The following is a 27,019-nucleotide window of genomic DNA, read 5'->3' on the forward strand; positions in this document are numbered from 1 at the left end:
CTGTCTAAGCTTTTAAAGAACTTTGTCGATTCCATTTCACCTTTTCCTTTCTTATCACCTAACTGGCCCCCAAACAAATGGATGCCCACTGCATTTAGTCCAAACTGGGTGATCTAAACCATTGGTAAGATGAGGCGACACGGAGGGAGGGAGGTGCTCTATGCTGCTAGTGTGTTCCCAGGAAGGTCGTGAGTGAGAGTCCTTTTCTTTCTGCAATGTTATAACTGTGATTTTACAGACCCTAAGGTCCTAAGAGCCTTCTTGAGCATATATGAACAAAAGAATGCATAAACAGATGGCAGTGAAATATTAAGGGCTATTTCTTTTCTCTATAATTTTTGTGTTTTAATAATTGAGTGATTCACGTAAGACATCAGAGTGATCCTCTGCTGCACTGTGCCCAGTGTCCCCTAACTAATGTTTACTGCTCACTGTTTTCCAATAACTGGTATTTTCATAACGTTATATTCAAAACACAAGACTTTCTATTGCAAAAGTGATACTATCAATGTATTTAAATATATGTAAAACACCAAATATAATTTTAAAATATTCTTACCTAATCCTTTTTGTCCTGGATTCTTTGCAAAATTAAAAGTAAACTGGTAAAAATCCTTAAATCGTCCTGGTTCTTTCAATTCTTGTTCCATCTTGGGTATTTGGGCCTTTAGTTTTTCTATGCTGTCACATCTACATTATAAAATTAAGTTTGTAAACGGTTAACTTTTCACTAGAAATTAAAAAACTTACTTAATTATTCCTATGAGGGCTTGCATTTGTTTCCTAGAACTTATTTTTTAAAATCAGATATATGGGATTTCATCTTTTTACATATATTAAGAAGGCAGTCTCCCCTTAGTCACAGGGATGTAAGTCCCTCACTGACCCCTGAAACCTTGGTGAGCATCATGCCTCAGAGATATGCAGCTTCTTCTTGCACATACAGCACTATGATACAAAGTGTAATTTATAAATGAGACAACGCAAGACATTAATCAGAACTAATCATAAAACAATTACGTGGCAATGAAAATATTATGCATGTATTTTCTATCTACTTAGAAGGAACGCCTCTCTGACACATCTTAACTGCCAGCATCACTGCTCCTACACTGTTGGACAGACCACTGTGAAATAAAGTAGGGCCACCTGAACATAAGTACTAGGATCGCAATCTAGTAACTGAGAAAACCACTAAGTGACTACCAGACAGGCAGGTACAGTGAGGGTTGCTGGACAAAGGGCAGCTGATACTTCAGGCAGGACAGCAAGATAGTTTAAAAATCTTACTGTTCTAGTCAGAATGATGCCCAACTTAAAACTTAGGGTTTTTTTTTTTCCTGGAAACTTTCAACTAATAATTTGGAAACACCGTCAACTATAAGTCACTAAAACTTCAAAAAAGCCACAGATAAAGGGTGACTCTTGTCTAGAGTTAGCTTAATGAAGACAATGGAATGATGAAATGTTAGAATTACTTTTTATATAGATATGAACTCACCAAACTCAACACACTGACGTACAGACTCCACTTCTACCCCAGTGACTAGATAAGAACGTCCACACTCAGCTCCACAGCCGCTACTCTCACTGTGGTGGGCACAGCTGGCACAGCAGTTAGTCACGGGTCTAGCTTCCCCACAACTAGAACAAGGTCTCTTGCTAAGGAAGTGTTCTTCTTGAAAACTTGCTTTTACTAAATATTAGCTAAAGCTTGTACTGCCTTCAACTGAATCACCTAAAGTAGGATTAGGATGTTTTTTCTATTTACAAAACTTTCAAAGAGCTAAAAAGGTCCATGTACTTCATTAGTTCCTCACAACAATGGCCTTATGATAGAAATATCCCATTTCTTAAAGATTCTACAAACAAATCAACCTGCTCTCTCCTCTAAACTTTCTGCTTTTTATCTGCCTTCTATGTTCTCTCTAATATTTCAGGTCATATTATATATTGCATTCTCCATAGACCGTGACATTGCTTTTCCCGAAGTTCCAGTGACATCTGCCACAGAGAAGCCCAGCAGACTCCAGCTGGCTCGGTTTGGCTCAAAGACAGGGACCAGGCACATTATCAATTTATTGTCTCTCTGTGTTATGCCCACCATTCTCTGCCCTGCTTTGCAGTGGTCAGCCACAAACCACTGACCATTATTATTTTTGCCAGCTCACCCAATGTCAGGGTCTACTGACAGGGCTAAAAGGCTAGGGGAGGAAAGGAGATTCTTACCGAGGTTGTTGTCAATGCAGAAAAATGGTTTTAGTGTGTGAAAGGTCCCAGCAGTGCCTACCGGTGGAGGCAACTCTTACAGCAACCCACCCACTGACCTCTAACCAGTTTTTATTCAGCATGGAAGCAGCCCTTCCTCTCCCCCAGGGACTGAATTCCGGCCTGCCTGGCTGGCTCACTCAATGCAGTCCCAGGGGTGGTGAGAGCGACCGCCACCTCTTTACACCTTAGGGTTTTCTTTTACACAGTCTAGTACTTCTTTCCACTTTGTGCTCAAATTACTGGGGAGGCTGTATCCTGACTGGGCCCAGTTTTCCTACATCCCTAAGACTCAGTAAGCAGAGTCCTGCTTGTGTCCTGACTGGAATAGCACCTGGTGTTATTACCTGTTAGGGGTCAGTAAGTACCTCCCTCACAGAAGTGGTCATGAAGAGGTAGGCAAAGCAGGTATTGGGATGAAGCCATGCTTGGTTAATGGGAACTTTTTTTTGTTTTGTTAGATTTTGGAGACAGAATCTCACATGGTAGCCCAAGCTGGCCTTGAGCACCTGTCGCTGAGGATGACCTGAACTCCTGCATCTGCCTCCCAAGGGCTGGGCATTCCTGGGCTTCCCACCAGGCCCAGATTTCAGACTATTTCTGCAGTCCCATCAAACAGAGATTGTCAGCAAAACCTTTACCTATGACTTTTCAATCTACCTATTCAAACACATTCAGCCAAACTAGCCATCAAGGTACTAAGTAGAAGAAAAGCATTTAATACCCTCTAGTTTTTAAATTCTGTATTTTACCAGTTCAAAGTACACTGCCTCAAATTAGGAAATAATTTACTTGCTCATTTCACTTTGCTATAAATATTAATGTCAGGTAATTTGAATGTTAGTTACTCTCCTAGGAACAAATGATTCAAGGACAATGCAGTTAGAGGAGGCTACAAAGTTATACTGGCATTTGGCAAACCCAGAAAATATCAGGGAAACAACATACTGACTCAATACTGTTCGTGGGCTAGTAAAAACTTAAATTTCCATTTAAAAACAGATGAAAAAATTGAGCTCCATCCTTCTCCTAGCTAGTCGTCATCTCCTACGGAAGTGCCATACTCACCCTAATTCTGTCATACCATCCATGAACTCCTGTTTGGAGAACTCGCACTGTGTGGCTGCCCTGAACTTCCATGCAATGATCAACACACTAATGCTGGCTGGATCGAGGGCCAGATCATCACAGAACTGTTGTATACCATCTATTCCAATTTTATTTTCATCTTGAGGATCTTTAAAAATACCAATACAATATAAAATTAATGCAATACTTATAAGGTTATAGTCATAACAAAAAGATGCTGTTTTATTACTTATTTTAATTACTTATTTAAAACAAATCACAATATACCAAAGACATGAAGCAATATTATTTTTATAGCTGTTTCCCCATATAACAACCATAGTCACTATTCAAGTGTACAGGACAGTGTAAAAGTAGTCAGACATTTAATGTTTAAAAGTCTCACTTATGGAGCCACAGGCTTGGTGCCATACCCCTTTACTTCCAGTACTAGGGAGGCAGAAACAGGTGGATGTCTGTGAGTTCCAGGCTAGCCTGGTCTACATAGTGAGTTCCAGAATATCCAGAGTTACATAATGAGATCTGTCTAAAAACAAAACAAAACACAAAAAAACCCACCTCACTTATCCATGTGAAAAAGTTATACATACAAATAAAATATGCTTAACCAAGGGCAAGGGATTTTGGGTCAACACACCCCTATTTTATTTAATCAGGCATTCAAAATTAACAATATTAAATTAGAAAACTTTTTTTCTTAAAATTTATTTTACCACAATCACTTAAGTTCTAGTAAAGTCAAATATACAATTCAATCTTAATCTCAACAGTATAAATATCTGATGTTTACAATAGGAAACCTGTGAAGTTTAAAAAAAAGACATATACAAAGAGATTCCCCTATATTGCTACCAAATATGATTTGCTAAAGTCTAAAGTATCTGGTAGTGACTCTAGCAGATAAATGATACATATAAGGCTGGGTGTGTAGTTCAATGATAGAGCATTTGCCTGGCCTGCATAATGGTAAAGCCCTAGATTTACTCCCCGTATTACTAAAAAAATAAAAAATAAAGCGAGACTTTGGAGCATGAATTATGTATGTAACATAATCCCATTTGGGTGAAATTTTGAAAATGCCTCTATATATGTTTGCATAAACAAAAGACAGGCATGTACTCATACTGAACTGTTAAACATAGGTTACTCTCAGGAGAATAAGGAACAGCTAAACTATTAGCCTTTTCCTCTTTTTATTTATTTATTTTTTTTTCCCCTTTCAGAGATGGTCTTATAATTTAGGCCAGGCTAACCTTGAACTCTCAATCCAACTCCTCTGCCTCTGAGATACAGGATTGTACCACTATGCTCAGCTTTTCAAGTTTTTTAAAGTATGTGTTACATTACAAAAAGTTATGACACAGACTTTCTTAAAACCCGGCTCAGCAAACTTTACAAACACAAGGTTAGGAAAAATTGCCTCTAATCTTCCCTTCTCAAACTACGTGATGGGGATAGGCCAAGTAGAGATTAAGCGCCAAGGAGATCATCTCTAAGGTATTTCTAGTTCTAGTGTGCTGTAGCTCTGCTGCACACACGGAACTCCACAGTCTGTGCAGCTGATGTCTCAGAACCAGCCTTTAGCTTGGAAAAACTTTGCTCAACACAGTGAAGTTATCTGGCACTCACCTTTGTATCTACTGTACAGTTGTTCTAACTTCTTCCTGTCCAAGGATCCTTTTACACTCTCCCGGATATAAAGTTCTGGATTTTGAAAAAAGTTATCTGTTGCAACATCTAACTTCCAGTCATTTTGAGAAAGACAACTCACTGCAGTTTTCTCGCTAGATTGTGTGAAGATCATAAACTGACGAACTTTATCCTTCTGCGATGATTTCAACTTGTTCTAGGAGAACCAGAAAACAGACTGAGACTGTGCAAAGTCACACACCACGACCCACATCAACGCAGCTAAGCCACCGCCATTAGAACGTGTACTTCACAAACCATGAAAGCATTTCCACTATGACTTCCTTGTGATCCATCGTCAATCAGCAAGACAATTTAAAAGTACCTGAGCTCTTTTTCTCTGTTTCCTCTCTGCTCTCTGTTCCCTCCCCCGAGGCCTGGCTCTCCTCCCTCCTATCTCCTCCTTCCTTCTAATAAAGCCCTCGGTAACTCTAAAATAAATAAATAAATAAAATAATAAAAATAAAAAAAATACAAGTATCAGAAACAGCAAGGGTGGCAGCCTCCTGGAAGGGTGGCCAGCGGAGACAGAACAAGAGCACTCAGCCAGAGGCAACCCGCCATGGCAAGGAGCACTCACAGGCATTGCTGCAGTCCCACTGCCCAGGCCAGCACTCCCTCCCGAGTGCGTGCTCTTTTCACCAAATGGAGGAGGCGATGGCACAGGCCAGCCTACATTTCTCCGGGGCGGTGTTTAGGAAACATACAATGCTACCAGAATTCCCTCAAATCAGAAGCACCCACACTACTTAGACACTTCCTTTAAAGGGGTCTTTGAATTACACATTTACTTAGTGTGTGTATGTGCGCACATGTGTGGGGGAGGGTGTGCACACACACGCATGTGCACATACGTATGGCACACACATGTCAAGATGCTGATGTGGAGGGCAGAGGACAGTCTGCAGGAGTCACTTCCCCCTTCTCCCGTCCATGTCCTAGGGAGAGAACTCAGGCTGTCAGACTTGGCGGCAGGCAGTTCCTTTGCCAGCTGAGGCGTCGCTGGTCCCCGAGACACTCTCACTAAGAGTCTCCCTTGGTTTCTCTAGAAGGAATCCTCTCTTTTTCTGTGCTTGTGCCTAAGAGGCCCCAAGTTTTCCCTTGCCCTACACTGACAAAGATTCATTTCTCTGACTTAAACCCAAAGCAAATGAGACAGGGCCATCAGGCTCTCCGCTCTCGCTCCCACTCAAGCTGGGCTCCCGGACAAGGCCCTGCACTCTTCCTCCTCGCAAGTCCCATTTCTGTTTTCTCGGTAAAATGCTTGGGCTCTTCTAATGCTCTAATGTAAATGGAGGGTCAAACACATTAAAGAGACAGCATTGTGTCTTTTAAGCAACACACCTGGAACTCCAACATCTGAACATGGACAAAACAGACCCGGAGGCTAGGTTCTTGGTTCACCAAACTTGCCCAACTTATAAGGAAAAATGAGGGAAGAACAGGAGTAGCCTTCAAAATTCAAGTCCTGGTAATTTTTCTGGGACCCTTCCTGCTTGATGGATATTTAAAAAGCTTTTGAGAGTCTCGGGGAGACTATCAAAGATATAAGCATCACCACTATCACAGAGGGAAACTGAGACTACAAAATCCAGTGTAAAACAAACCCTCTCTCTCTGAACACGAAATCCACCTATGCCCAGGAGCCTCATCTATCACTCTCTCCTCTCTCTGCAAATGTTAATGTACGAGTTACAAATTACAACCTCAACCACTATCCTCCACTGAAAGAGAAATTGTAAAATACACTAGCTGCCCTTCAATTATAACCCTACCACCTCTGGATACCACCTCAGTTATAGCCCAGTGCTTCTCAACCTGTGGGTCATGACCCCTATGCCAAACCTTTAGCTCTGAAAATATTTACATTACAATTCATAACAGTAGCAAAATTACAGTTATGAAGTGGTAACGAAAATAATTTTATGGCTGGGGTCACCACAATATGAGGAACTGTGTTAAAGGGCCGCAGCATTAGGAAGGTTGAAAACCACTGCTCTAGCCTATCCATGAGATGCATCTCTCAAAGATCCAGGATTACTCTTATCCTTGAAATGTATAATTCAGTGACAATCCTAATGAAATAACAAAAAAAGGAAATAATTTAAATTCCTGAAAGTTAATTAACTGAAAATAAACAAGAAACCCATTTTTATTTCAACCTTGGAAATTATTCTGAAATACGGCATAGTTTCTCCCCCTAACCACAGGGTATCTGACATATTTATATACCTTTAAAGTAGCTGGGTGTCACTGTATTCATCAGGGCCACTTATGCATAATGCAGAAAGTGAAGCTGGAAACTACTTTTCAATTAACCCTGATAAAACTTCTTACATAGCTCCTCACCACCACCCCCAACTCCCCACCCCACTGCCTCGCTGCCTATTCTTCTAAAGTTGGAGGTAGCAAGACAGTCTAGCCTACCTGGGATTTTAATCCAACAGTATTGAGCCCAGTACACTGTCCCTGCTGGAGACAGGAACTCCAAAAGCACAGCTTAAACTACTCTACAAGTCGAGAATCACTCACTGCCTTGCCTTGGTGACTTCCTGACAGAAAGCTAAATATTGGAAGACAGAGAGGGGAAAGATAAAAAGACTGTCTTGTCCAACTAAGCAACAACATTACATGAACTACTTAATTTCATGTCACACCACTTGTTTTTAATACAATAACTATTCCGTCTGGTACAAATGTAAACTTTCAGTCTGTGGGGAAATAAACACATTCTTCAAAAGTAACTAGTTACCCATTTGTAACCTCATAAACAACTGGGCAGCACCTGGCGAAGATCGATAGAGGGAGGCAGAGAGCTGAGAGGTCACGTGATGTCTGTTTCTGCCTGCTCCTGCAATGTCCGATAAGCACCACCACTTCTGGGATGGCTGTCACATTCCTCTCAGCTCTGCACCTAGAGCAAGTTTTAGCACTCCCTTTCCTCCGGAAGGATGCACTTTCTTGAGACCACAGGGCTCTCCTAGGTAAACTACATCTGCACTCTGCTCAAGCTGGTTAGAATCCTAACACGCCCACCCTCCTTTCGCAGGCCACACAGGTGGTATTTATTGGGCAAGGTGTTTCAATCCAAGAGAGAATGGCATCAAAAGTTGGCCAACCTCAGGAGAAGGGTCACTAGATTTAGCGGGCATGATTGAGAAGCAGGAGATAAGAGGATGGATTTAAAAAAAAAAAAAAAAAAAAAACTGAAGGGGAAGAAAGGGCAGATTTTTCTTTCTTAAATTTGGTTTCTTGAGACACGGTTTCTCTGTGTAGCCCTGGCTGTCCTGGAACTTGCTCTGTAGACCAGATTAGCCTTGAACTCACAGAGATCCTGCCTCTGCCTCCCGAGTGCTGAGATTAAAGGCGTGCGCCACAACGCCTGGCTGTAGATTTTCTCTATTTCTATAAAAAAAGCTAATGGAGACAGACCACTTTCCATGAGACAGCCTCAAAGACTCAGCAGTCGAATGTGCGCTTGGACTGACTTCCTTTACTGTGTATTGAAAAGGACTATGGCAGAGTGGCTGGTAAACTGCCTAAGCCGTGCAACATCAATCCTCACGTGTTAAACTCACTCAGACATTACTGAGTTTTCAAGAAAAGTCAACAGTGGTAAGCAGGAGAGGACACACCATACTCAGGTTCTGTTAGGATTCTTACTTTTATTCTAGAGCAAAAAAAAGAAAGAAAGAAAAGAGAGGGGTGGGAGAAGAAAACCCAGAAAAATTCCATAATCTGAACAATAAAACTCATCTATTTTCTTTACAAAATAAAAAAAAAATGCCTAGACTGTGAACACATACCACTTTGTACCTAAATCTTCCCTCCTTTTTTAACTTAATAAACTTAAGACTCACATTAGAAAAGAAACAAAACAACCTTTCTGGAAAGACGGTGTGGCTCAGTGGTAGAATACATACTGCAAGTTTAATGTCCAGCACCAAAATAAGAAGTTTATCCGAAAAATTCAAATACCATGTTTTGGATCTAGCCAAGCACATCTTCAAGCATATTTTACCACTAAACTCACAAAACAGTGATTAGATGAACAGATTACATAAAATCATAATAATGACAGCAAAGTCTTCCTATTATGCTCCCCAAGAAAAATCATGTGCATGGAAAATGATCTCCTGGCCAACTAACACCCCAAATTTTCAAAACAGAAGTAACTTGACTGAGAAGTGGTGCTTGTAAAATGAAAATTCCTTCATTAATTTTCACCCACATTGTTCATCTTCTTCCCTTTCCCTCAGCCTCAGCCTCAGCCTCAATCTCAACTCTAGAAGGACACTCCACTCGGGTCCACAGTTTCAAAGAACCTTTTCAAAGTGAGCACCAGTGTTTCACCTGCAGGCATGCATGCATATCAAGTGCCTATAGATGCTGGATGAGGGAGGGCATCGGATCCTCTGGAACTGGAGTCACAGATGATTGCGAGCTGCCATGTGGATACCTAACTGAGTCCTCTGTAAGAGTGCTAAGTCTCTTACACTCTGAGCCATCTCTCCAGCTCTGGAATTACTTTTTGAAATGCAATTCTAGTTAGCTGATATCTAGTTCACAAAAGTCAATGTTTCAAAATATCAGAATACCTTAATGAGGCCAGGTATATAGGTACAGTGGCAGAGAAGGCAGATCTATGAGTTCAGGTCAGTCTGGTCCACATAGCGAGTCCCAGGCTAGCCAGGGCTACTTAGTGAGATTCTGACTCAAAATAAAAACAAAACAACCTTAATGATATGTGTTACTTTCATGAAAAACTCTGTGTCTAGCAGGTGCCACTAAGACAGCTCAGTCGGTAGAGGTACATGCTACCAAGCCTGATGATCCGAGTTCAATCCCCAAGACTCACATGGGTAGAAAGAGAGAATTAACTCCACAACTTGTTCCAAATTCCAAATGTGCACTTTGGCACATATGCACCCCCACACATAAATACATAAATATAATAGTTTTTAAAAAGCTCTGTGTGGCTAATGTGATTAGGATGTGATTAACAGTTTTAAATTCCCATGATATTTATAAGAGCTAGCTTTAGTCTAGCAAGCTATGTTTTCTTATGTAAGACCAAGTCTGTGGCAGACACAGTCCAATGTTACCCATACCCAACCCCTCAACTACAAATGGCCTTCCCACAGATCACAGGTCAAAAGTGCAGGAAAAGTCAATTCAGTGAGGTGATCTGCTGCAAGAGAATACTTTCACCTACAGGCAAAGTTCTGCTCCAGGGAAGTAAGGGTAAACTGCCTATGCCTTTCCTTTGGCTGCAGAGGAACACTGTAACATGGTTTGTCGACACTGAAGAGTCTCCTCTCAGGCCTACCTGGCAAGGGTTCCACTCCACTCATAGAAAACTAATCTCTGCTGCAGTAAACAAAGTTTTACAGTTCCAGGCATTTAACATGAATTAAATTAACCTTAACTGGTATATAGTAAGGAGTCTTATAGGTCCATAAATTAAGCAAGAATAAGCGGGGGGAGGGGGGGTAACAAAACAAAATTATTTAAACAGTAAATGAAAAATAATGACCATATTTATTTGAGCTACTATTGTGTCAGACCTTGTGCTAGTCAATTTTTCTTTTTCTTTCTTTCTTTCTTTTTTTTTTTGGATGGCAGGGATCTGTGGGGAAGAGATAGGACTGACCTTTGTGGCCACAGGCTAGCCTGAAACTTGACAGTACCGACTCAGCTGCCCAAGCTGAGTTTAGAGGCAACAGATCATCCTGATTTACATATAACAACTCAGAAAAGGGGTCTCACTGGGCCCATCTTACAGGGAAGGAAAACAAGGCTCGGGGTAGGAGCTACACTCACCCAAAAGAGCAAAGCCAGTACCCAAAGCACGGTGCCTTCCTTCAAAGAGTGCAGGTGCAGTCTTTCCATTTATTCTATGCACAACTTCATGGGCAAATGAGAACAAGGTTACAAAGTGCAGCCACTGATTCAGCACAGAGTGCGGGGAGAGGAGGGCAGCATTCACCTCCTCTAACAGAACTGACTTTTCCCTTCTCAATGCCATTATCAGCCTTCAAACTGCAAATGCCCTTTAAACACTGGCTCCTCGTCTAGTCCCCAGGCTGACACAGGGATTGGGATGGAACATCTATTTAGGGCTTTGCTGGGGGAGTAAGGGGATAGGTTATTTTTAAGACAAGTAATAAAACAAGATGAAAAGTATATTTATGGTTCCATGACAGTCTGTTTTTTAAACAAATGACAGTCTATAGCTTTGACTGAAGAGACAGAAAGACCTACAGCTACTGGAAGTCATAGTTTCCTTTTCCAATGAAAAGGCTGGACACAGAAAATATAAACAGACAGGTTATGGCCAGAACTTAAGGGACTGAGTACAATTTCCAATACTAAGCTAAAACAAACAGCTCTTAGAGTATTCTTTTACATTCTAAAATACGGTGTAGAATAATAACTAAAAAGTTATGAGCTGTGCAGCTTATCATTCATTCTTTAGTTTTCTGCACCATGAATAATAGTTTATATCATATAAGAGGCAGGTAGTACCCTGCCACTGAACAGAAAGTCAAGAATGCTGTATAGTTACTATTTACAATGATATAATCAGAAAGTACATCTATACAATTCAGAATGGTTGCAGAGAATATTCCTCACAGGGGTTGTTTGAGCGGTGTCTTACTCACACTGTAGCCCAGGCTGGCCTAGACCTCACCACGTAGCCTTGGGTAGCAATCCTGTCTCATTCTCCCCACTGCCCATCAGAAGCACGCACACTCACACCTGACTCAAAGTTTTTAACAAGTGTTCTACTGATAGACAGTTAAACAAGTTTCTCTTCATTTCACCTCAGAATTGGGAGGTTAGTCAAAAGATGTCTGTTGTTGAAAATGGAATAAGGTCTTGGTTTTCCAAAGAAAGTGTTGGACTACTTAAAAGTTATTTTCGCTCATTTCTAGTTAACTCTGGTAAGAGGACAGAACAAGTTCCTCCAGTTTGACTGTTGGTGGTCACTTTTCTGTTGATCTTCCCTACCTTACCATTTGAGCATCTAACAAGCAGTCATAATAGGTAACTTTGCTCTTCAAGTTGGTGTAATGATTACTATCTCAGCCCCTTGAGAAACTGAAACAGAAAGATCATTTGAGCCCAGGAGCTGGAGACCAGCCTGGGAAATCTCACTTCAAAAATAAATTAAAAAGTAAATAAACAAACAAATAAATAAAATTGCCTTGCCCTTTTCATAAAAATTTTTCTACAAAAAAATAACAACAAAGCCCCAAAGAACTGTTTCATAGATAACCACAATGGCTAGCATTCAACAGCCAATGCAATATTTGTTTCATAAAGATCCTTAAAAAGTGAAATCTAGGGGTTGGGGATTTAGCTCAGGGGTAGAGCGCTTGCCTAGAAAGTGCAAGGCCCTGGGTTCAGTCCTTAGCTCCAGAAAAAAAAAAAAGTGAAATCTAATTTTTTCTTATCTACTCAAATCTTAAGCAATGCTCTAATAATGCAATAAATACTCTAAATGGGAGATAGGGACTGCTCATGTATCCCATACATAGCTAAAGATGACCTTGAACTTCTGACCCTCTTCTCTAGGCCTCTAGGGTACTAAGATTATTGGTATAAACCACCATGGCCAGTTTATATAGTGGTGGGGCCAAATCCAGGGCTTTATTCAAGCACTCTACCAACATTCCAGCCTCTTAAATGTTTATTAAAATTAAAACATACCAACCTAACAAGGGATGGTTATATATACTTCAGCAACTGATCACTATGCTCAGTAGGGAGGGATTCAAAAGTATAATTCAATACAATTCTTTAGAAAATTACTATTTGAGTAAATCTCTTAAAATTTTAAAATGCAGACCCCCAGTTTAATGCAGATATACATTATGCAAAAAACACTAATGCACATAAAATAAAAATAATCATTTAAAAAATTTAAATCACAAAAGTAATGAAAGATGGCATTGGAGGTGCTTTTTCTTGGTTGAGGGGTACAAACCTAAAGTAATGAGGTAAGTCAATCATTTAGCTACTCAATAACTTGTTTCTGTCCACACAGCAATTAAACCCTATTTGGAATTACTCTATTCATCCACTGTCATGGTTGACTCTGTTATGGCCTGAACACAACATAGTACTATTTATGTTTGTATTGTTTCCTCCTTTGTCTGCTTGCTTTGAGGTAGGGTCTTACTATAGAGCCCTGGTTGTCTCTGAACACATTATATGTTACCCAGGCTGGCTTTGACTCCCACTTGGGATCCTCCTGCCTCAGCCCCGGCGTACTGGGATAATAGGCACCACCATATCCAGAACCTTACATCCTGTACTTTAGAGACTTTCTTGGCAGGGATGTAGCATGGTGGTAGAAAACTTGGCTACCAGGCACAAGCCCCTAAGCTGGTCCTCATCACCTCAGAGCTGTGTGTGAAAGGGGCTGCCTCAGACTTCCTCTAAGTATGTACACACCCACTAAGAGACCGTAATAAAAAGCACTTGACTCAAATGAGTCCTGGTCTTTTACAAATTAAGAAAAACAAAAATCTCAATCAGTTAATTTTATTTCCAATGTTTTTCACTATACACGAAAGAGTTTTAATTTTCAATTACATATTTAATGTTTACATCAGACCCTTTGATTTATTATAGAATTTAATATAGAAGCAACTTGGTTGCATTCAATATAAGAAACTAGTCAAACTAGCCAGAGATTCCATACCAGTAGTGAAATGTTGCTTGATTTTTCTTTCTTTCTTTTTCTTCTTTTTCTTTCTTTCTCTCTCTCTCTCTCTCTCTCTTCTCTCTCTCTCTCTCTCTCTCTTTTCTTTCTTTCTTTCTTTGTAAAGGGGAAAACTGAGGCCTGGAGGAGGTATCGTGTAAGAATCAGGACGGTGTCTGTAATCCCTGCTTTTTCCTATACTAGCTCTTCACCTTGCTCAAATCACCAAGAACCACCAATGCTGTCACCAGCCATGCTGACAGGAGGTGGTAATACTTCCTACTCCACAAATGGGAGGAGGAATACAGTTAGAAGCTGTAAGACGAGCGTGTGCCATGTTCTCAATAACTCTCAATTGCCTCTCTCCTCAAAGGCCCAGTTTTCTGTATATAGTCATTGATATGCATACAAATCACCAAAACATCCAACTTAAGAAAAACACATTTTTAAAATTAACCCTTGAACAGCTAGAGGAAAATGTTGTATTAAACATTATATAGTGAAACAGAATTCAAAACTCTGTACACATAAGCTACAGAAGAAAAAACTTTAGCTGAGTAGTGGTGGCAGACGCCTTTAATCCTAGCGCTCAGGGAGGCAAAGTCAGGTGGATCTTCATGAGTTCAAGGTCAGCCTGGTCTACAGCGTGAGATCCAGGACAGCCAGAGCTGAAAGAGAGAAAGACAAAGAAGAAAAGAAAGAGAGAAAGACAAAGAAGGAAAGAAAGAACTTTAATGAGAGTCTTGAATGGAAAGAACTGTCTGAAAATATCATGTTGTAACAGGATAGATACCTGAGACAAAAAAACACTACCACAGCACTCAGAGTTTAGCAGGGCTTCCCCTCTGTTTCTCTCTCCGAAGCAAAAGTCTGGTATCCTCCCAATGTTCCCCAAGACAAAGCCCCAGCTATCACTCCCTCCCACTCCAGCAGCCTTCCATACACTCATACACTGCTACCAGTCTCGCAAGCTCTTCTCCACCCTATTCCTGCAAAGCTTAGTCTCTCAACTCCCAGTTTGTTTAAGTTTTCTCTCCTCCGCACAGCACAAACACTATTTTGCTATTTTGTATCCCCACTTCCACTATGCCCCAGTATGCTCTAATCATCCTCTGTCCTAATAGGGTCTTTTCCCATTACACTTAACACTTCATAAATAGTAGCAGGAAAATATAGACAATGTCTACTCTTTGACTTTCCCTAGACTTCTGACTTTCCAGGTTCCGTCTGATAGATACAGATGTATCTCCAAGCTTAGAACAGAGTGAGGAATATAGCAGATACCTAATGAATGTTAGAAGCAGTCAGGCCCTGCTTTACTTGCCGCTTATACAGAAGATATACAACACATTCTAAAGAACAACCCAGGGCAGATTTACATATTGCATTTTTAGAGCCTGCAAATAGCAAAAAAATACAATATACATTTCAAAGTCTATATATTTTAAAGCCATTAAAAACAGTAATTAACAATATTAACTACCCATTAATTTTAATTTTGCTACTTAACTTATTGTAATACTTATTTTCCTATTTAATATAATTTAATCTCAAGTGCAATTTTCAGCCATTTTTCTAGATTTCCTTTCTAGTCTTAATTTTACAGACTTATACTTGTACCACAAATACTAGGAAATGACAGGCTGGGAGAAAATAGTTACATTTTTATAACCATCTTACAAACCTGAACCTCAAAACCTTCTTGAGCCTCCATTTCTACTTTTATAAAGGGAAGGGGACAAGTCAGATATCTCCTAAGACACTATAGGTCTAAAATCTTCTGGTAATTTATAAAAATCAAATAGGCTACACAACCTACATAGATCTTACACATTTAAAAACCACTAGAATCATCAGATATTAAACTCGTTACGACTTTTGAAGCTAACAAACCCAGTCCTGCCATCTTACTAGGAAAAACTCCCATGTTTTGAGTACTTCTTAAAATACACTTGCCTATCAGGCATGAAGCCCTGCCTAGGTTTGATCCCCAGCCCGGGTTATTTTTGGTCTCTCTGTGAGTGTGAAAGACAGGTAACTGGATTTCGTTCTAATAGAAATATTTCAGATATTCTGTCATTTATGTTTTTCCTAAAACTGACAATAATTCATGTTGTAGAAATTAGCCGTGGTGCACCTACCAGAAACAAAGCAAACAAAAACTCCTAACAGCCTACAACTGCACTGAAAGAAAAAAAAAACCTACAAATTTATAATGAAATAAACTTACTGTAAGATTCTTATAGGCCTATGTTGACTTTCTAAACTAACAAGACCATACCAAGACAGTCCCAGTGACATAAAATGAGTTAAGGCATAGAAAGTGCTTTAAGTTAAGGGCATCTTGTCACAACCAGTACGACTGCATGACCTGTGGCTAAGTTCCAAAACGAGCTAATTTAATATTAACCAAAGGAACAGAAGGCTACAAGCCCAAACCCAAAGTGAGCTCTCCTCTAAACAGCATGAATCCTACATTCCCGAAGAGCATTGGCAGGCACTGGATTCGAGGAGACTCCGATGTAGGTTGTTGGAAGGTGCATACACACACCGCGATGATAAATGTCATCAGAGACCCGCACTTCATTAACTCAGCTGCTACAAGCACCTCAGTAAGAGGGTGGAAACTCTTAGGGGTTCGGGGGTAATGTCCAAGGCCTGTCCAAGAAGAAACTGCAGACTCTCTGTTGGGTCTTTGAATGTACACTGTACTCTCAATCCAAACACTAATCCTGTACTTTACAGGAAAGCTTTCTTACAAATACAAAGTTTTAAGAATTTAGCACAGAAGAGAAATCTTTAATATGTGGGACCAAACCACATAATCCACACATGAGACCAAAGCAGCTGGGGGCTGGGGCCACTTAAGTGTCACTGAGTGAAAAAACAACCCCCCACAACTGAAGACTGGAGCACACCCTCCTCCCCAAAGAGGCCCTTCTGCTCTCCGGAGCGACAGAACCCTATCACCTCTACTATTCACCCAGCAGCCTGCCTGGTCACACTCCAACAAGGTGTGACTGTATACTTCCAAACTGAAAAACAGTGTCCAGCAGCGCCAGGTACTTAATGACAAAGGAGTCAGCTCACTACAGCGTCCTCCAGCTTCCGTGACTTTTTCTCACCCAAACAAAAACCAGGAGGGGAGCAACTTGACAAACTGTTTTTTAAGAACCACAAATGGTCCCTAACTGCTATAATAAAGCAATTACTCCTCCCACCCCAAGCAAATAGAGCAGACGCTCGGAAGGCAGCAGGTCTCGGGTCCCCCGGCTGCACTTCCGTCCGCAGCCCGGAGCCTCCCAGTCCTCTCGCTGGGACCGAGCCTCTGCCGAGCCGCCTCAACTCCCGGGCGCCCGGCGCCAGCGCGGACCGGGAAGGCCGACGCCGGCTCGCCAGGGCCGCCAGCACCGAGGGGCCCGGCCGGGACCAGGCAGCGCCGGGCCCGCTGCCCAGGCGCCGCCCGGCCGCACAATGGGGCGCGGGCCGTCCCCCAACGCCTCCGCGCCCGGCGCCCGGCCCCGCTCCGGCGACTAGGCCCCGCCGCGCTCCGCTGCCCGGCCCTCGCGTAGCGGCGGCGCCGGGAAGGGACAGGCCGAGGCGGGCGCCGGCCGAGCAGGGGTAGCGGAGCGCGGCCGGGCTGGGGGCCCGAGCCGGGCGGCACGGCGCCGCGGTGCCTCACCATGTTGGTGTCCTCCGGACCTCTCCCCTCCTCTCCGGCTCCGCAGCGAATGGACGGCGGCGGCGGCGGCGGCGCCTCTCACGGGCTCGCCGGGCTCCCGCTCATGCGCAGTGCGGCGGCCCGCGGAGCGGCCGGGCCGCGGGAGGCGGAGGGCGCGGGCCCCGGGGTGGGCGGCCTGGCCTGCCGGCATCCGTGGCGCGAGCAGCCGGGCGACCCGGCCGCCGGGGCTGAGGCCATGCGCCGAGCCCCGCGCGGCGGGCGACTGCGAGCACGAGCGGGGCGCCGGCCGGCGCGTCGGCACGCGGGGCGGCGGGGCCCTGTCTGCGCCCCCACTCCGGGCGCCGCGATCACGGCCGCGTCCTGTCCGCCGTGCGCTCCTAATAGCTCCACGGCAGAGTTCCCGGGTAAGTTTGGGGAAGAATCCGGCAGACTATTGCACCTAGAGTCACTGTCATGGTGGACTGTCCAAGCTCGACCTAGCCGGGCTTCTGAGCTGCGATCCGGAGGACGCGTGTGTGCTGCAAGGAGAAAGAAATACAGTGCTCCCTGCAGAGGAAGGAAATAAAACAGCAAGTTCGGCGCTTTAAAAAGCTGTCCAAGATTGCCCATGTTTGTGTATATCACCCAACAGTACCATCCGCATCTTCATCACCAATATGGGGCTCCCTTCAGCACAGACACCAGATCAGCCCTGGAAGTTAGTTTCTACTAAGACAAATGTACTTAGTTTCTACTAAGACAACTGTAACTCCTTAAGGCCTCCTACTACTGCTTAGAACTAGCCACGTGTTGGGAGCTCCCAGAGCCCTACAGAAGCAGATCTTTGGCGCTACAGACCTGTCACTCATTCATTCTTTCCAACATCAGCATACGTACGCTGATGTGGCTAACTTCTTGCGAGGCCCTAAGAAAATAACGTGTAGCAAGTGTGAAACTGGGTCACACCTGTGGATGTTCTCTAGGAACTCAACCTGGCAACCTAAAATATTAACGAAGACGACTCTGTCTCTTGCTGCACTCCATCAGACATTATTGCAGCGGTAGCTTGTAGGTTTCTTAAAGCTCTTTCCAAAGTGCCAGTTCCAAGGGACGATTCTTAGTTCCACTTGACCTCTTTCTCTCCTGCATTTAAACACCTCCTCCTGGAATTTCCATCATTTTCCATGATTTTACTTGCTTCTAGTCTCCCCTCCTCTGACCATACTTCTTTGCTAGCTAAACTCTGGCTTTTCAGTGATGCGCTTTCCAGAACCAAGCCCGAATCTCTTCATTATTGTACTTCCTAGACTCCTGTTCATATCCCCAGTGAGTCCAAAATCTTTACTGACGCTCTGCATGGTGTGTCCTAAACACTAATTCTACTCATTCCACAGACCCCCAAAGCCAAAACCTACCCCAAACCTCCTTTCCCCCCCGCTGCTTTTTCATCATTCAAGCTAAATATCAGAACCATCCACAATGGCTCAACCTCATTTCCCTTAGTCTAAGCTTGCCAGTTTTATCACCTAAACAACCTGCCTTCTACTTCTGTCCCTTAGCCAAGAGTCCATTATCTCTATCAGTTGTTTCCTCCAGCCCCTTTTGAGATGGTGGGGTCTGACCATGTAGCCCAGGCTGAGCTGCCTAAGATATGTGTCTCTCATCCCATCTTCTCTATACTTTTCCTTCTGTCCCAGAGTTGTCTGTCTGCAAAGCAGACCGGAATCTCTTCCTCAGCGGTCTCCAAGAACTATCCTAACGTGAGCCTCTCTGGAGTCTGAGGGTTTTCTCTGCTTGTCTTCCCACTGCCTTTGTCATAGCCCTCCACACAAATGCAGCTCAGATTTCAATGTTTGCCTGCTAAGCATGATATACTTCATATTTCCTGGCTTGGTCTTACTTTGTCCCTGGCACACTAGCCAACATGAGTGAGGGTTCCCTGTGTATCGTACTGTCTAAGCCCATGAGACTCATGCAAAACTTTAGGTCTAAGCTATGCCCATTTGTAGGGAGTACCGAAGCACAGAGTGGGTAAGTAATATGCCTAAGGTTGCACAGCAAATAATAGAGCTATGACTTAAACTCAGACAATCCACTTATAATGTGTTCTCTAAACTACCACAGTTTCTTTCTTACTCTGGACTTCCACAATTGGGGCATCTCGTTTTACATTTCTATGACCCCTACTGTATACTGTTAGATTTAAGACATCATCTGATAATATTTTGTCTCTGGCAAGGGTAAAGACCTGATCATGTACATCTTTGAGGTAATTTTGTTTGTTTTGTTTGTATGTGGGGTCAGTGATGCATGGCATTTGTCTGGAGGTCAGAGGACAAGCTCAGGTGTCATGCGCCTTCAACATTGTTTAAAGTGGGGTTCCTGTTGTTTTCCACCTCATATTGCCAGACTGACTAACCCTTGAACTCCGGGGATTCTCCAGTGTCCACCACCTTTCATCTCCCTGTAGAGGTAGTGGGATTACAGACACATGAACTATGTGCCCTACTTTTCCATACCTTCTGGGAGTTTGAACTCAAGTCCTCATGCTTATTGAGGCAAGTGTTTTACCCTACTTTGAGTTTTTAGTGTTGGGTGAAAAGCTGACACCCCCCCCCACCGTCTGTGTGTGTGACACACACACACACACACACACACTCACACTCACACAAGGTGGGGGGAGTAGCAGTTAGATAAATTAAAGGAAAATAATCAGATAGCTCTCTGTGGGTCTTAAGACTGCATAGGATTGTGGGTATACAGCTCAGTGGTAGAATGTTTGCCCTGCCCTTAAAAAACTTACAAAAAAACACTTACAGCAATAACTGGACCAGGTGTGGTGGCACATGCTTTTAATTCCAGTACTTGTTAGGCAGATGCAAGTGAAGGCCAGGTCAGTATACATAGCAAGTTCCAGCTCAGCCAGGGCTACACAGTGAGAGCCTGTCTCAAAAGAAGTTATAATAATGTGTCCATACAATTTTTATTGTAATAAGATATTCATGTTCCTTGGCAGATGCATATTATACACATGGTCATATGGTAAATGCAATAGCAATGGTACACATCACTACATTTCCAGGTTACAGAACTGAATGTGAAATGGAGAATATTAATCATTATTATTGTGTGAGATAAGCATATTTGTGAAACTTGTTCTGGCTATTTTTTTAAATGGCAGGTTCTTGAAGATAAAGTATAAATTACAGTATTTGATTAACAAAAGGTATTCATTAATATGTTGTTTCAAATGCTTTAGTTTTTTTTTTTTTCAGATAAAGTTATGTGTGTGTAGTATGTTTGCGGATGTACACATACCTTTGCACACATGTGGAGACCACTGAGGAAATCAGATGTCCTGCTATATTACTCTATGCCTCACTCTGCCTCACTTTTTTGAGGCAGGGTCTCTTAATGAACCTGAAGCTAGGCTAGCTTCCAGCAACCTCCAGTGATCCTCCTATCTCAGCTCACCCCCACCCCACCAGTGGGGTTACAGGCTGGCATGTCTTTGTATGTGGATGCTGGAATCTGAACTCAGGTCCCTGTGTTTAGGTAGCAGCCTCCCTTACCTACTGCACTATCTCTCTGGCCCCTCAAATACATAATTTTAAAAACTACTTTTAGCAGGAATTTTGGCTCAGTAAAAAGAAATAAGATGAAAACACCTAGCTGAAATCCAACCTTGTGTACATGCATACACACATTCTTTGTACACCCATAGCTATAATGACATAGTATTTGTAGAAAGGTGACATTCCAAGGTAAACCAGTTTGGAAAATGTTGGTGCAAAAGCTTATATTTTTCATGTTAAGGTAAATATTCACTGATAAAAATCATTGCATCTCTGTTTAGAGAAACATGTAAAACCAAAGAGTCTATAATTTTAGAATCTGTGATTGGCAGAAAGAGAAGAACTCTGAAAAGACAGATTGCTAGCATTTCTGATAGTTCATTTAGTTAAAATGAAATGTACAGTCCAGCTTCAGTTCCGAGGCACAAGTCTGAGATATGTAGCTACCAGCCTCTCACGCATAACTTAGGTGGGTGCCATTTAGTCCTGCATTTACATAAAATGTGCTTATTGAGCCCAGGCTTACTTATTTAATGTGTAAAGAATTTGTTACACCATATTTTAGCCTGAGTAAAGTAACATGCAGAGCTTATTGATGCAGAATTATACCATGTTTATGTCTGTGTGTGCTGGGAATTGAACTCAAGGCCTTATACATGCTCACACCTGTGCCTCTGTACTGTACCCTCAGCCTCTAAAATATAACTTTTAAGGGCTTTTTAAGGATTAGGCCTTATGGCCCACAGGAACTCTATGGGGGCCATGGGCCCCAATTCACACCAAAATTATGAGAGAGTGCTTAGAAATAAAAGCCTTTGCTGTCCCCTGCCCCAGTAAACGTTACCAGTGAAGCTGAAGGAATGACTGCCTGGGACTCTTTCCTCCACATTCTGAACCATTCGAAGAGGAATCCTTAATCAGGACAAAGGGAAAACCTCAGGGAATTCGGCATCATTATCCACTTCACAACAAACATGTAATACTGCGGTAGGTCACCTTCTAAATAGAAAAGAGGAATATTCACCAGAGCCAGCCTGTCACCTCAAGGTCCATGTGGATCTGCTGATTTGAGCTGTTTCACACGCATGGTAGAGGAATGGGCTTGCAGCAAGTAGCAGCGTGGACTGGGTGGGTCAGCAATAGGAAATTCAGAGACCATCACTGCTGATGTCACAATGTCCTACTGTCCCAGAGTGCACCTACCTCTCCACCCAAGTAGGCTGAGTCCTTCCTAGATGTGATCCCTCAGGTGTTCATCCTGAACAACTCTTCAGTTTCAATGAATGAATCAATGGGGAGAACACAGCCTCTGACATGAGTCCACAGGGCACCGCTGGTGGCCCCTGACTTTTCAGATTCCTTCCTCAGGCATCTTCTACCAGACACAGACAGATACTGCACTGAATTCTTAGCGCTGCCCTGTCTTTATCAAACGGATAGAATGTGGAGTATAAAGCTGCCTTTCTAGGGCTTGGGAGTCTCAAGTACAAATAAAAATATTGTGTCGATTTGTAATAAAATTCACAAAAATCCTGTTTGATTCATTGCTAGTGAACTGTCCCCCAAGTCAGGGAAATTGCCAGGTTTACACACCTGTAATCCCAGCATGGGGAGACTGAGGCAGATGGATCTTGAGTTCCAGGCCAGCATGAGCCACACTATTGAGACTCTATTTCACAAAACAAAAGAAAGAAAAAATTCAAGGAAATATAATCATTCTCACCTTTCACTCTTGAGTGTGTGACATTCACAGGCCACTACTGCCTGCTGACTAATGCCACAGTGTAGGCAAATGGGAAACTTTTAAATTTTCTCATAGTGACATTTAAAGGTTTTTTTGGTTGATTGCTTGGTTGGCTTTTGTTTTGTTTTGTTTCTTGGTTTTTCCAGACAAGATTTTTCTGTGTTGCAGTTCTGGCTGTCCTGGAACTCCTTTGTAGATCAGTCTGGCCTTGAACTTGTAGAGATCCACCTGCCTGTGCCTCCTAGGTGCTAGAATTAAAGACATGCACCACCACCAGGCAACATTTAAGTTTTTTAAAAGACATCATCTATTATTTAACACCTCATTTAACCCAAATATATATTCAATGTGAAGTATTATTGAGATGTTTTATATTCTGTTTTCCAGGTAGGATTTGTGTTAGGTGAGTATTCATGCCTTCAGTGCATCCTGATTCAAAACAACTGCTTTTTCAGCCCAGTTGCTGTTTGTGGGAGCAGCCCTAATTTTGGGCAGCTCAGGCCTGGGCAGTAGTTGGCCTGAAACATATACTGAAACAATCAGGGAGGTTAGTATTCTTTCAAAAATTATTATTGAGTTTTTAAATTTTTATTTTATATGTACGGGTGTTTGCCTTCAAGTATGTCTGTGTACCATGTGCATGTAGTACCCTTAGAGGTTAACAATAGGTGTTGAATCTCCTGGGACTGGAGTTAACGGACAATTGTTAGCTATCATGTGGGTGCTGGGAAGTGAACCTAGGTTCTCAGGAAGAGCATCCAGTGCTCTTAATCACTGAGCCATCTCTCCAGCCCCAAAGTTCTTAACCTTCAAAAAATAAACAGAAATCAAAGTAAACCTGGAATATTTATGTATAGCCAATAGAAAGCACAGAAATTTAGCACTTGGAAAGTTAAGGTAGTTCAATTGGAGCAGACTTTGGACAAGAGAGAAATAAAATATAATCTTAGAAATAAACATCTCAGAGCTAGAGGTGTAGCTCAGGTAGTGAACGCTTGCCCACCATTGCACAAAGCTCTGGTTCATTCCCCCAACAATCATAAACTAGGTATGGTGACATACCTTCTAATACCAGCACTCAGGTAGAGGCAGAAGAGTTAAATGTTTATCATCGCTGCCTGTATGCTTAGTCTAGGACAGCCTGGGCTATAGGAGAGTCTGTCTCAAATGTGTTTGTGTATGTGAATCTATATGTAGACCTTGAATACATGTTTTTAATATGTATAGCAATTTAGGAACACCGCATAAACAAAACTTATTTTGAGGTATTGGGAATTGAGCCCAGGTCTGTGTATACCAAACAAGCAAGCCCTCTACATGGAGCTACATTTCCAGCCCTCTTTTTACATTTTAATTTTGAGCGCGCCTCCCTGTTACTGAGCTTGACCTTGAATGCCTTGGCTCCATCACAGTGGGTAATAATTTCAAAGAAATTATTTAAGATGAATGAGAAGAGTTTCGAGAGAAAATTTTCTTTGCAAATATTAGAAAGCTGAGAAAATACAAATATCAGAGTCAGGTTAGCCTAAATGAATGAGAATAACAAAAATATCAAAATGCTCATATTATAACATGATCATCTTGAGGACATGTCTATACAGAAAGAAGGACTGTTAATGGAGAAGCCAAGAGGCAAAGTCCGACTGTTTTGATGTAGTGTGAAAGACTAGGGAGAAGCTTTTAGGACAGCTGAGCAAGGAAATGAGTGGGCTGAATTCCTTATGGATGAAATGTGATGCAGCAGCTTTGAACTGACCTGCAGCGAGGTGAGTAAAGGCTGTGACACAGCTTCCTAGGATGGCCCCAAACATGAATTTTAGAGGATTTGGTGTTTGGAGGTCGTCTTCGCTTTTGTTTTCTGCACCGCTCTAAAAGAGGTCCCATGGCTTTTTTGCTAACCTTGACCACAGATGGGGTGGGTTGGGGTGGGTGTTGAGTGGGGAGGAAAGGAGGCCTGGGCTGGGCAGGCCTGGTGAGCTCTGGGGTGTGGGGGCTGACAGCACAACCAGCAGGTCAGGCCTAGCTGGAAGGAGCAGCCAGTGGGAGGGGTTGAGAGAGAGATTATATTTATTCTTCGTCCACAGGATCAGCTTGCAGAGGAAGGGCATAGCTGTGAAGCAGGAGAATGCTATGCTTGTCTGTGCAGCTGGGCTGGGCTGCACACCTGAGTGAATTTTATTCCTCACATCTCAGGCTCTTAGTTTACTAGCACTGAGCAAGGAGTTAAGTTGGCTGATTTGGGGTCTGAGAGAGGCCTTGGTTTATTTCAGGTAGGGGGTGATCTCCAGAACTAATAAACAGCTTTGATAGGTATAAAGTCAGTGATTAGAATTTTCCACAGTGCCTCTGATATCTTAAGTTCAGATCCCTTAGTTTTTTGGTCTTTTTTTCCTTTTTTTTTTTTTTTTTTTTTTTTTTTTTTAACAACTTACAAACTGTTGTATGGCATCAGCTTTGCAACTTCTGAACTAAAGTCTGAGGGTTACAAGAAATAGTCATGGGTGGAAAGCATGTTCTACTTTATCACTGTATGACTGGGCAAATGTTACCTTCCTTCTTTGAGGCTCAGTTCCCCTGACTGGTAGCACAAGTTTATATTGAATAAAAACTTGGTTTCCTTCTATGTCCAAGTTCCTGGAAGTATAGTTGTTTACAGTACATACAGAATACCCGTGTGCCACTACACTTTAGAATGCTAGAAATACAAAATAGAACCAGTCACACAGTTCTGGCAGGCCTTCCCAAGCTACTCAACCAGGAGTTCTGTGTCAAGCCATATGGAATCTGTGAGAGGTAAGGTCTCTGAGAAAACTATGCAAGTGCTGGGGCAGGGAGTACCCAGCAATCAGAGGGCTAGTTTGGCAACAGGAGAGGCTAGCCTGAGTTACCTGAATTTGTGCTTAAACCAACTGGTCATTATACTATAGAGGTGATAATGGTCTATTCCCTAACCTCTCTGGGCCCCCAGGGTCTTTATCTGTAAAGATAAAGATCCTCTACCCTTGTGTGAAGGGTAAAGGAGACAGTACACATAGCACAACATGACAAGTAGTGGCTGCTCATTCTAGAAGAGGTGACATGTGAATTGAGGTTTGAAAAATGAACAGCAGTGAATATCAAACTGAGATGATTTTTGTTTTGTTTTCAAAAACTGAAAGTAACTTAATGAATTACATATGAGATCAATTAATTTGGAAAGAAGCAGTTCCTTTCCATTGCATTATACTTTTATAGCACTGCACTTCACAAACTAAACGATAACCCAGATAAGTCATGATCATAACAAGTATTGTGGATACATGATGAAAGCAACATTGACTAGACAGTCTGATCTCTTGAAACACCAGGTTGACACATAGATTCTTCTGACAGCTGATTGGCTCTTGGCATCTAGAGATACTAAACAGCACAGTTATATTGGTTGTTCATAAATATCTGTGTACCTTTATTACACATCTCCCCCAAATCTCAGGAGAATGTGATCTCAAGATAAGCTGTGGTGACAATGGCCAGTGACAACTCAGGAAGTTTTTTAACCACTCCATGATATGGAAGAAAAGTAGGAGGCAGCACACGCCTCTCCTGTCTAGTCAATGGAGCTGATGCTGAGGTACATAAGTCCTGGCATATCATCTGCCTCTGCTCTTGTCTGCAGCAGGACAGTATAAGACTCTAGACATGTTGCACCAATTAGATGGTGGTCAGACTAGTTAGTGACTGAGATCTTGCTATTTCCTTAATGGTAACTTGGGAGTTGGCTGAGATGAGGGTTCAGTCATACAGGACACTCTAGCATGCTAGGTTCGATCCAAGCACCAGATGATGATGATGATGATGATGATGATGATGATGATGATGGTGATGGTGATGGTTTGACTCACAGAAATTGAAACATTACAATTTATAAATTATAACAATGAAAATTCCACTTACATGTCTGTGGAAGCATGCTGCCATTCTATGAGCCAAGATTCTGACTCCAAAATGAAAAGACAAATCATGAAATAAAACTGAAAACTAACATCCCTTTTAAATATACATGCAAAAAATACTTCAAAAGTATTAGGAGGCTGGCCATGATGATACATTCTTGAACTTTAGTACTTGGAAGGTTCAGACAGGCGAATCACAAGTTCCAGACCAGCCAAGGGATATAGTAAGATCCTCTGGGAAATAGCAAGCAGCTCGGAGGGTAGCTACTGGTGATAGACATTTGTCTTTACTGAGGCCTTAAACTGAATGCCCAGCACTCACAAAAACTTGGCATATTGAATCAAATA

At 42.3% G+C, this 27,019-nt stretch overlaps 1 protein-coding gene across 2 annotated transcripts in view; it reads right to left on the reverse strand.

The window, feature by feature from the left end:
- Dcun1d1 (defective in cullin neddylation 1 domain containing 1) overlaps nt 1–22,124 on the reverse strand; it is a 38,226-nt gene extending 16,102 nt beyond the window's left edge. The window contains exons 1-4 of one of the 2 annotated variants that reach the window (XM_037206540.1): nt 22,020–22,124; nt 4,987–5,203; nt 3,337–3,505; nt 560–690 (exon numbers count right to left, since the gene is read on the reverse strand). In XM_037206540.1, the coding sequence (XP_037062435.1) occupies nt 560–690; nt 3,337–3,505; nt 4,987–5,161 (475 nt within the window). In that variant the 5' untranslated portion in view covers nt 5,162–5,203; nt 22,020–22,124. Of the gene's footprint in view, nt 1–559; nt 691–3,336; nt 3,506–4,986; nt 5,204–17,441; nt 17,530–22,019 lie in introns of those variants that run through there. The other variant, XM_028858513.2, reaches the window with a different exon arrangement.
- Nucleotides 22,125–27,019: the final 4,895 nt, after the last annotated feature.

This window comes from Peromyscus leucopus, chromosome 6, assembly GCF_004664715.2.
Source record: "Peromyscus leucopus breed LL Stock chromosome 6, UCI_PerLeu_2.1, whole genome shotgun sequence".
Lineage (NCBI taxonomy): Eukaryota > Metazoa > Chordata > Mammalia > Rodentia > Cricetidae > Peromyscus > Peromyscus leucopus.